We start from the raw sequence: 12,281 nt of genomic DNA, 5'->3' as shown, positions 1-12,281 counted from the left end.
AGTACAGTGCAACTTAACACATACTATAAGGCTCAACACACATTGGTTTGCTGCTAAAATGTATATTACAATGCAGCAATCAATAATGCGGCAAATATTTTCCTTAACCTCCCTCCCAAATTATAAGAAAAATGTTGTGTGTGGTTTTTCTTGCTCTCAAAAACAACGTAGACTCCAAATGTTTTGAAATGTCTCAAAAACAACTTATCCTAAAGTGTAGTTCATAACAGTAACGTACCTAAATAGCGGATATATCTTCCAAATGGTGACACAAAAAAAATCACTGCATGCTATCAGCTTCATATCTGACCTGACAGTTTCACCATAAAAACAGCTTTAAGAAGCAACTTTAAAGCCCATAATACATCTCACATTTCAATACAGTTTGTGTAAGCCGTGTTGAAGGGTGACCTGCATCGTGGGATCTAAAGGCGCTCCTTAATAAAGTAATTTTTACAGTGAAATCACTGGCCAAGTCAGAGCTGAAGCTGGTAGCATGCAATGAATTCCTGTGTCAGCAATATATCTACTATTTAGATAAGTTACTATTTTGAAGCACACCTCGGGATAAGCTGATGGAGACATTTCTAAGTATTTGGAGCCTACACTGGTTTTATAAGCAAGAAAAACCACACAAAAATTTTCTTATTATGGAGTGATGATGAAATATTTGCTGAGTTATTGATTTCTGTGTAGAAACATACATTTGAGCAGCAGACCAATACTTTGAACCTCATTATATATGTTAAATTGCATTGTATTAGAAAGATGATGATAAAACTATAATACAACATAAATGTATGAATATGTTTTTAGAACACTATGGTGCTCATTTTCAAAGCATATCGACTTACAAACTTACAAAGTAACCTATGTAACTTTGTAAGTCTATGTGCTTTGAAAATAAGCCTCAACAGAGCTACTTATGAGTTTTCTAATGGTTCTTTCTGAGAAAAGTTTATGACTCTGGCTTAAAAATGGAGAACCAAATTAATACTATTGTACAAAAATACTTTTTTAAGCTCAAAATGCTCTGACAAATCAAGCCACTGTTGGAGGTTGAGTATTTTCAATTAGTTGTTCAATCCATGGTATTGTCTGCCATGGATTACAAAATGCTGCTGTTACACTAATTTTAGGGGGCAAATGGTTTGAGCATGCATCTCAGTTTTTTGAGATGTTTCCATTGGCTCCCTATTAAGGCAAGAACAGAATTTAAAATACTTTATGTTTTCAAAATATTGTATGGTTTGGGCCCTGACTACTTGAAAGACTATCATTCTGAACTGTCCTATTAGGAATCTGAGATCAACTCAAGGATTTAGATTAGCGGTACCAAATAAACAAAATTGTTGTTTACAGAAAACCAGAAACAGGGCAATCTTTAGGAAAGGCCCAGAAAGTTATGCAGTTCTCTGCTCCTGGACATTAACTCCCCCTGTTTACTAAAGCTTAGCTCGCGTTATCTGCAGCAGGGCCCATAGGAATAAAATGGGCACTGCTGCAGATAACTCAAGCTAAGCTTTAGTAAACAACCCCTTAAGAATGTTGCCGATTATCTGATGTTTAAAAATTTGGTAACAACTTGGCTATTTAGAAAATTCTATTGCTAAGATTGTATTTGGTAAATATTTTTTAGCAGTAATTTATTCTTTGGTCTGACTGTATGTTATTTTGAATGAGTTTTGTTCTTCAATTTTTATATGTTGAATACTTTAAAGTTTTTATTTTATTAGATTAATAAAGCGAATGATACATATCTGTAGCAGGTGTTCTCCGAGGACAGCAGGCTGATTGTTCTCACAACTGGGTTGACGTCCACGGCAGCCCCTCAAACCGGACGAAAAATCTCGCGGGAGGTCCCGCATGCAGGGCACGCCCACCGTGCATGCGCGGCCATCTTCCCGCCCGTGCGTGACAGTTCCCGCTCAGTTTAATGACAAGCAAAGAAATGAGGAAAAAACGCAACTCCAAAGGGGAGGAGGGAGGGTAGGTGAGAACAATCAGCCTGTTGTCCTCGGAGAACACCTGCTACAGGTATGTATCATTCGCTTTCTCCGAGGACAAACAGGCTGCTTGTTCTCACGACTGGGGTATCCCTAGCTCTCAGGCTCACTCAAAACAAAAAAACAAGGTCAACTGAACCTCGCAACGGCGAGGGCAAAACAGAAATTGACCTACGAAGAACAACTAACTGAGAGTGCAGCCTGAACAGAATAAAACCGGGTCCTGGAGGGTAGAGTTGGATTCAAACCCCAAACAGATTCTGCAGCACCGACTGGCCGAACCGACTGCTGCGTCAGGTATCCTGCTGTAGGCAGTAATGAGATGTGAATGTGTGGACAGATGACCACGTCGCAGCCTTGCGAATCTCTTCAATAGTGGCTGACTTCAAGTGGGCCACTGACGCAGCCATGGCTCTAACATTGTGAGCCGTGACATGACCCTCAAGAGTCAGCCCAGCCTGGGCGTAAGTGAAGGAAATGCAATCTGCTAGCCAACTGGAGATGGTGCGTTGCCCGACAGCGACCACCTTCCTGTTGGGGTTGAAAGAAACAAACAATTGGGCGGACTGTCTGTGGGGCTGTGTCCACTCCAGGTAGAAGGCCAATGCTCTTTTGCAGTCCAATGTGTGCAACTGACGTTCAGCAGGGCAGGTATGCGGTCTGGGAAACAATGTTGGCAAGATGATTGACTGGTTAAGATGGAACTCCGACATCACCTTCGGCAGGAACCTAGGGTTCATCATACTCTGTTATGATGAAAATTTGTATAAGGAGCATGAGCTACCAGGGCCTGCAGCTCACTGACTCTACGAGCTGAAGTAACTGCCACCAAGAAAATGACCTTCCAGGTCAAGTACTTCAGATGGCATTAATTCAGTGGCTCAAAAGTAGATTTCATCAGCTGGGTGAGGACGACGCTGAGATCCCATGACACTGTAGGAGGCTTGACAGGGGGCTTTGACGAAAGCAAGCCTCTCATGAATCGAACGACTAAAGGTTCTCCAGAGATAGCTGTACCGTCTACACTACGATGGTAAGCGCTAATTGCACTAAGGTGATTCCTTACTGAGTTGGTCTTGAGACCCGACTCTGATAAGTGTAGAAGGTATTCAAGCAGGGTCTGTGCAGGACAAGTACGAGGTTCTAGGGCCCTGCTCTCACACCAAATGGCAAACCTCCTCCACTTACAAAAGTAACTCTTTTTAGTGGAATCCTTCCTGGAGGCAAGCAAGACGCGGGAGACTCCCTCAGAGAGACCCAACTAAGCAAAGTCTACGCCCTCAACATCCAGGCCGTGAGAGCCAGAGACTGAAGGTTGGGGTGCAGAAGCGCTCTGTCATTCTGCGAAATGAGAGTCGGAAAACACTCCAATCTCCACTGTTCTTCGGAGGACAATTCCAGAAGTAGAGGGAACCAGATCTGACGGGGCCAAAAGGGCGCTATCAGAATCATGGTGCCGTGGTCTTGCTTGAGCTTCAGTAAGGTCTTCCCCACCAAAGGTATGGGAGGATAAGCATACAGGAGGCCGGTCCCCCAATGAAGGAGAAAGGCATCCGACGCTAGTCTGCCATGTGCCTGTAGTCTGGAACAGAACAGAGGCAGCTTGTGGTTGGTCTGAGAGGCGAAAAGGTCCACCGAGGGAGTGCCCCACTCTCGGAAGATCTTGCGTACCACTCTGGAATGGAGCGACCACTCGTGCGGTTGCATGACTCTGCTCAGTCTGTCGGCCAGACTGTTGTTTACGCCTGCCAGGTATGTGGCTTGAAGAAGCATGCCGAACTGGCAGGCCCAACGCCATAGCCCGACGGCTTCCCGACACAGAGGGCGGGATCCGGTGCCCCCCTGCTTGTTGATATAATACATTGCAACCTGATTGTCTGTCCGAATTTGGATAATTTGGGAGGACAGCCGATACTTGAAGGCCTTCAGCGCGTTCCAGACCGCTCGGAGCTCCAGGAGGTTGATCTGAAGATCTTGTTCCTGGGGGGACCACACCCCCTGAGTGTGGAACCCATCAACATGAGCTCCCCACCCCAGGCAAGATGCATCCGTCATCAGCACTTTTATGGGCTGAGGAATTTGGAATGGGCGTCCCAGGGTCAAATTGGTCCGAATTGTCCACCAGTGCAACGAATTGCGACAACTGATGGACAGGCGGATGACATCTTCTAGATTCCCGGTGGCTTGGCACCACTGGGAAGCTAGGGTCCATTGAGCTGATCTCATGTGAAGACGAGCCATGGGAGTCACATAGACTGTAGAGGCCATATGGCCCAGGAGTCTCAACATCTGCCGAGCTGTGATCTGTTGGGACGCTCTGGTCTGGGAAGCAAGGGACAGAAGATTCTGAGCTCTCGCCTCGGGAAGATAGGCCTGAGCCGTCTGTGAATTCAGCAGAGCTCCTATGAATTCCAGAGATTGGACTGGCTGGAGATGGAACTTTGGGTAATTTATCATAAACTCCAGCAGCTCCAGAAGTTGAATAGTGCACTGCATGGACCGAAGAGCTCCTGCCTCTGAGGTGCTCTTCACCAGCCAATCGTCGAGATACAGGAACAAGTACACCCCCAGCTTGCGTAGGTACGCCGCAACCACTACAAGACACTACACTTCGTGAACACCCGTGGTGCAGAGGCGAGCCCAAAGGGCAGCACACAATACTGAAAGTGACGTGTCCCCAGACGGAATCGGAGATACTGTCTGTGAGCTGGCAGTTTCGGGATGTGAGTATAAGCATCCTTTAAATCCAGGGAACATAGCCAATCGTCTTTCTGAATCATGGGTAGAAGGGTGCCTAAGGAAAGCATCCTGAACTTTTCTCGCACCAGATACTTGTTCAGGCCTCTCAGGTCTAGGATGGGGCGCATCCCCCCTGTTTTCTTTTCCACAAGGAAGTACCTGGAATAGAATCCCTGCCCTTCCTGCCCGGGTGGCATGGGCTCGACCGCATTGGCGCTGAGAAGGGCGGAGAGTTCCTCTGCAAGTACCTGCTTGTGAAGGGAGCTGAAGGATTGAGCTCCCGGTGGACAATTTGGTGGGGTGGAGACCAAATTCAGGGTGTATCCGCACCGCACTATTTGGAGAACCCACTGGTCGGAGGTGGATGCTGAAGGCGCCCGATGGGAGAGCTTGTCAAGAGCAGTTTCCCGCTGGTGTAGTTGGTCCACCAACTGCTCGACCTTCTCGACAAAAATGTTATCCCCCCCCCCCGGCAAGGGACATCCGCCAGCCGCTGCTGGGTGCGGTTGTCCAGGTCAGAGGCTCGCAGCCAGAAGAGTCTGCGCATCACTATACCTTGGGCCGCAGCTCTGGATGCCACATCACAGGTGTTATAGATACTCCTGGACAGGAATTTTCTGCACGCCTTCAGCTGCCTGACCACCTTCTGAAATGGCCTGGACTGCTCCAGGGGGAGCTTGTCAACCAGGTCCGCCAGTTGCCGCACATTTTTCCACATGTGGATGCTCGTGTAGAGCTAGTATGATTGTATTCTGGTCACGAGCATGGAAGAATGGTAGGCCTTCCTCCCAAACGAGTCCAGAGTGCGAGACTCCCGCCCAGGGGGCGCCGAGGCGGTATCCCTCGAACTCCGTGCTCTCTTGAGAGCAGAGTCCACGACCGCTGAGTCATGAGGCAGTTGAGGCCGCATCAACTCCGGGTCTGAGTGGATTCTGTATTGGGACTCCGCTTTCTTGGGAATGGTGGGATTAGATAATGGCTTCAACCAGTTCCGAAGCAGTGTCTCTTTAAGGACATTGTGCAACGGTACCGTGGAAGACTCTCTAGGTGGTGATGGATAGTCGAGGACTTCGAGCATCTCCGCCTTCGGCTCATCCACAGTTACCACTGGGAAGGGAATGCTGATAGACATGTCCCGAACAAAAGTGGCGAAGGAGAGGCTCTCAGGGGGCGAGAGCTTCCTCTCCGGTGAAGGTGTGGGGTCGGAGGGAAGACCCACAGACTCCTCCTCGGTGTCGGACACGAGCTCTCTCAGCTCAGACCGCAACCGGGCACGTCTCGACTGCAAGGAACCACGTCCTCGACAAGTGTGTCGAGAGGTGGACTCCCGCGCCGGCGGTGACAAAGCTCCCTCCATCAACGTCGATGGGGATTCCACCTGAGTGGCGATCGACACCGGTGCCGCAAGCGGCGCCGGCGTCGAAGACCGCATCACTGGACCAGAGTCCACCGGCGCCTCCATCAACTGCACCGAGGGCGCAAGCACCCCCGGTGCCGGCAAGGCCTGGCGCATCAGCCCTTCCAGGATCCCCGGAAGGATGGCTCGGAGGCACTAATCTAGGCCCGCTGTTGGGAGAGGCAGGGGGGCCGGTGCGGGCGTCGGTGCTGGAAGCTGTCCAGGTCCAGGAGACGGTACCGGGGTACCCGACGACCGGCGCATCGACCCCTCTTCGATAGAACGGGAGCGCTCCTCCCGACGCTGTCGCTTCCTGGGGGTCGAGTCTTCTCTCAACGTCCTGGAGCTGCCAGTCCCATGCGCCGTGAGCGACCGATGACGGTGCTTCTTCGCAGCTTTCTTCTGATGTCTGTCATCAGCGCTCCGCGGCATAGACGAGGAGGAGGTGGAGTCTCCACGGCCTCTAGGGATCGGATCCGACAGGGTTCGTTCCCGATGGCCCTGAGCAGCGGGAGTGGCCGGGGTGGACTGCCCACGCGGCCGCTCACCGCCGCCATCGCGTCGGGCCAAGGGAACCTGTGCTGCTGGGGTCGGTGCCATAGTCGGCGCCGAAGACATTGACATCGGTACCGAAGACCCGGCCGTCGACACCGATGCCGTCGAGGTCGACGTTGAAGGGCCGGCGCAAGTTCCAAAAAGACGGTCCCGAAGAACTTGCCTCACCACCTGCGTCCGCTTCCGCAAGCCGAGACACAAGGTGCACGCTTTGGAATTATGCTCCGGGCAGAGACACTGGAGGCACCAAGCGCGAGGATCGGTCTGCGAGATCTGCCGGCCGCACTGACCACACTTCTTGAATCCGCTTGGGACCTTCGAGGACATCGACGGAAAAATCGCGTCGGCGAGATCAAAATCGTCGATGGTGGCGGTGAAAAGCACACCACAAAAAGGAAGAAACGGCCGCGACGAGGCGACCCCACGAAGGAACTCGACGAGGGGAAGGGAAAGGAAAAGAAATTTTTTTTTTTAATAAAGGGGCACGCGAAAATAAGAAAGAAATAAAGTAAAAGCGCGGACTAGGCCGCAAATCGGTTTTCCGGGGCTGACACGGAGAGGGATGAAGACACGTCTCTCTCCAGCGCGGAAAGCGAAAAACTGAGCGGGAACGGTCATGCACGGGCAGGAAGACGGCCGCGCATGTGCGGTGGGCGTGCCCTGCGTGCGGGACCTCCCGCGAGATTTTTCATCTGGTTTGAGGGGCTGCCGTGGACGTCAACCCAGTCGTGAGAACAAACAGCCTGCTTGACCTCGGAGAACAATTTTTACATAAGTAATACCATACTGGGAAAAGACCAAAGGCCCATCAAGCACAGCATCCTGTCCCCGACAGCGGCCAATCCAGGTCAAGGGCACCTGGCAGCTTCCCAAACGTACAAACATTCTATACATGTTATTCCCAAAATTGTGGATTTTTCCGCAAGTCCATTTAGTAGCTGTCTATGAACTTGTCCTTTAGGAAACAGTCCAAACCCTTTTTAAACTCTGCCAAGCTAACCACCTTCACCACGTTCTCCGGCAACGAATTCCAGAGTTTAATTACGCGTTGGGTGAAGAAAAGTGTTCTCCTATTTGTTTTAAATGTACTACACTGTAGTTTCATTGCATGCCCCCTAGTCCTAGTATTTTTGGAAAGCGTGAACAGACGCTTCACATCCACCTGTTCCACTCCACTCACTATTTTATATACCTCTATCATGTCTCCCCTCAGCCGTCTCTTCTCCAAGCTGAAAAGCCCTAGCCTCCTTAGTCTTTCTTCATAGGGAAGTCGTCCCACCCCCGTTATCATTTCACTGCACCTTTTCCAATTCCACTATATCTTTCTTGAGATGCGGCGACCAGAATTGTTTGTTCACAAATTTTCTGGATTTCGTTAACACAAGAGTGCAGATTTTCACTGCTTTCAAGCCACATCTAATCAAGCCACTTTTAATATTCAGTAAGCAAAATAAAAAAAAAAATGAATTTTTGAAACAGCAACAACTTTTATTATTTTAGACCTAACTAGAAGATATGCAAACACGGCACATCTGTTTGGTCTGAAGGTCTTAGTTTATACTTTTGATATTAGAAGTCCTGTTTTACCTGGAATTAATTGGCAGTGATACGGTTTTCACACCTTTTCCTGCAGTGGTGCCAGCTGTTCCTGTGACAGTAGTTCCTTTGGCCTTTAGCTGTACAGTGAGTGCTTTGGCAATGCATCCCAGGAACATGTCCAATATGCCCAGTTTATTCCAGTCTCCTTTCTCCGTTGAGTGAATAATGTCACTAATGTCTGCTGGGGGTAGGGACTTCACTCCTATTATACTAGCCAGGCGGCTTGGGGTCACCTCAGGCAAAACTCGTCGCAGCAAGGAAGTTACCTGCCAACAGAAACCAGGGCAGATTTATGCATCCTTCTCTTAGTTTCTAAGCCATCAATATCCTCAGGTCATGCTAAGCCAATCAGACTTTCAGGATATCCACAGTCAATATGTATGAGATGTATTTGCATACAATAGTGGCAGTATATGCACATTTATCTCATGCATATTGATTGTGATTAGCCTAAAACCTCACTGGATGTGTGCATTCCAAGGACTGGGTAGAATCATTGTTGCATGATTACATTTGCCTTCAAAATGATAGTACTATCCTTATTTTTGAAGTAAGGAACTCTGTTAACAGAACTAACATACATATGGGGCAAATACAGTGTACAGGATTCTTATTTAGTACTCTGAATAATGTTACATCACATAAATCACAAAATAAAAGCAAAGAGCAGTGGTTCTCAATCCAGTCTTCAGGACACACCTAGCAGGTCAGGTTTTCAGGACTATGCATGAGCAATTTGCATAAACTGGACGCAGTGTATGCAGAATTCTCTCATGCATATTCATTGTAGATATCTTGAAAACCTGGCTGGCTGTGTCCTAGGGACTGGGTTGAGAACCTCTGTCAAAGAGGGGACTCTTAGAATGTTGAAAACTAAGAACCATCTCCCATCTTCTCGACATGATGAGGTGCAAATTTAAAAGAGCAAGAAAGAAAAAAAATGTGAGCTTACCTGCTACTTTTCTTTCCTTGAGTCTTACCAGACTTGTCCTGATGCATGGGTTTTGCATGGAGAGAGTACAGAAGCCTATAAGGACTATCCAAAATAAGGCATTGTCTAGCCAGAGGCCTCTTAGTATTTCAGTAACAAAACTAAACACTACTTGCTCTAATTTTCCCTTGAGAGGAGGGACTCTGAAACCCCCTGAGCTACTCCCTTCCATCACTGAGGAATTAAAAGAATGCAAAAAAACCCAACTGAAACATATCATCCAAATGACCAACAAGGTAAGCAACAGGGAGGGAACCTGGACTGGTCTGGATACACTCAAGAAAAGAAAATTAGCTGGTAAGAAAAGTACTTTCTTCCCTTTCATCCCCCACCAGACCAGTCCAGAGTCATGGGATGTAACAAAGCACCTCTTAAGATTGGTGGGAATATGCAATACCTGACCAAACCACCCCATCCCAAAAGAGGCAGCAACCAACCATTCAGAATATATGCCCAAAGCTATTGACTCCTTGATCCACCTAGCTATGGCAGGCTTTACTTTTTGGGGGTCACAAAGCAGGACAAAATGGTATGACTTCTGGAAATTACTCCTCATCTCCAAGTAAGGTAATAGCACTCTGTCAACATAATCCAGGATTCAGGCTTTCAATCCTCCTCCTTAAAAGAAGGTAGAGAGAGACCACTTGACTGACATGAAATGCAGAGATAACCTTAGGTACAAACGGAAGAGACCACATGAAATGATAGTCCTGTTTCCATGAAATGAAGAAATGGCTCTCTACAGGAAAGGCAATCCAATGTACACACAGAAGAAACAAGTTCTAGCAGCCTAGACAACACACAGTAAAACAGCGAAGATTACTCAAAAATGAACAACCGATGCGCCAAAGAGTCTATAAATTTGTTGTATAACAACCAAGACTCGACCCAGCTGTTTTTCAGCCAATAAGGCCTGCCTCAGGAGTCTCTTGGATGATTGGCACTAAAGCTCTGAAGGAGATTGGAGTATATCATCCGATTAGAGTAATGTATGCTTTCAAAAGAAAGACAACTATAATAGCGCACTGTGCACCAAACAATTTCTTCCTTATGTCGCAGTAACTATACAGAAATCCGAACAGCAATAGCTGCTAGAATGAGCTATTGCTGTTCGGATTTCTGTTTGCTCCCTACAGGAAAGAGCCTGAAACTCTGAAATTCTCCTTGCCGAACAAACTGCCACTAAGAATGTCATTTTCACTAGGAAATCCTGAGGCAAGTCTCAAAAGGAACACTTACCAGTGCTTACAGAACCAAACTGAAGCCCCACATCAGTAGAACTGCCTTTACTGGTGGGCCAGAGATGTCATGCTCCCCTCAAAAAAACATATCACATCAGGGTGTGTAAATAATAGCACTCCCTGCATCTTATTCTGTAGCATTACAATGCTGCCACCTCAGCTTTCAGAGAGCTGACCACTAAACGCTTAGATACATAGGAAGGGGAATTAGCTCAAATGGTAGAGCGCTCGCTTAACATGCGAGAGGTAGTGGGATTGACGCTTGCATTCGCCAAACAAATTTGGAGTGGAGTAGTAGCCTAATGGTTAGTGCATTGGGCTTTGATCCTGGCGACCTAGGTTCAATTCCCAGTGAAACTCCTTGTGACCTTGGGTAAGTCTCTTAACCCTCCACTGCCCCAGGGACAGAGGAAGTACCCGCGTATGTGTATAGCGCTGTGTATGTCTAGTAGCGCTACAGAAATGATTAGTAGTAGTCGTAGATAAACCCTCCAGCAGGAAGGCGAGAATAAGCAAAAACAATGCCTGAAATAGATTCCCTGTTGACCACACCAGGAATAAAATACCCACCAGACTATCATAGGCTACTGAGGTATCCCTCCTTTCACACTTGCAAGAGGGCCAAATTTAGGCTCTTAGGTAGAAAGCTCAAATCCAGAAACTCTAGGGTAGCATTTTCAGAAGTGCACCCCATTCCACGTGCAGGGCATGAGGTGCAGGGCATGAGAGGCAGAGCTCCGAAGTCTCAATGCATAGATAAGATGATGGTGCAGGGAGGAGGGTTTTAGATTTGTTAGGAACCGGATAACCTTCTGAGGAAGGGAGAGCCTATTCCGGAATGATGGGCTCCATCTTAATCAGGATGGGACCAGGATGCCAGCATCGGCATAAAAAGGAGATAGAGCACCCTTTAAACTAGAAACTGGGGAAGGCCGACAGTCATTCAAAAGTGCATGCTTCGGAACAAGGTATCTTTCAAAGATATCACCAAAACAGGGACGATAGGGCACCCCGATAGTGAGGTTGCAATAGAGACCATAGTAGATCAGGTGTCTTTAAATAAAAAGCAGACGGATTTTCAAGACTGCAAATCATCACTGTCAACTGATGAGCAAGATGTAAATAGGAACAACAAACAGTTTGAAATGTCTATATGCAAATGGCAGAAGCCTAAGCAGTAAGATGGGAGAGTTAGAATATACTGAACTAAATGAATAATTAGATATAATAGGTATCTCTGAGACCTGGTGGAAGGAGGATAACCAGTGGGACAATGTCATACCAGGGTACTAACTACATCGTAGTGATAAGGTGGATTGAACTGGTGGAGGGGTAGCATTGTATGTTAAGGAGGGGTTTCAATGAAATAGACATACTTCTGCGGGACACAAAACACATCTTGGAATCCCTATGGCTTGAAATTCCATGCGTAAAGGGAAAAAAATAGTGATAGGAGTGTACTACCATTCACCCGGCCAGGATGAACAGACAGATGCAGAAATGTTATCCGAAATTAGGGAGGCTAACAAACTTGGGAACACAATAATAATGAGTGATTTCAATTACGCCGATACTGCCTAGGTAAATGTAACATCAGGGCATGCTAGGGAGGTAAAATATCTTGATTAAATCAAGGACTGCTTTATGGAGCAGCTGAATCAGGAGCCAACAAGAGGGGGAACAATTCTAGACCTAGACCTTAGTGGAGCACGTGATCTGGTGCAGGAGGTAATTGGTACTGGGGGCCGCTTGAT

The 12,281-nt window shown here is 47.5% G+C and overlaps 1 protein-coding gene across 1 annotated transcript in view; it reads right to left on the bottom strand.

Moving 5' to 3' along the window:
- Positions 1-12,281, bottom strand: part of MYCBP2 (MYC binding protein 2) — a 937,772-nt gene that overhangs the window by 115,214 nt on the left and 810,277 nt on the right. Inside the window, 1 exon segment of the mRNA XM_030200587.1 lies at positions 8,284-8,561. Coding sequence (XP_030056447.1) covers positions 8,284-8,561 — 278 coding nt within the window.

The sequence above is a fragment of the Microcaecilia unicolor genome, chromosome 4 (assembly GCF_901765095.1).
Source record: "Microcaecilia unicolor chromosome 4, aMicUni1.1, whole genome shotgun sequence".
Lineage (NCBI taxonomy): Eukaryota > Metazoa > Chordata > Amphibia > Gymnophiona > Siphonopidae > Microcaecilia > Microcaecilia unicolor.
The sequence above is the reverse complement of the archived record's forward strand: the minus strand, read 5'-3'. Positions and strand labels throughout refer to the sequence as shown.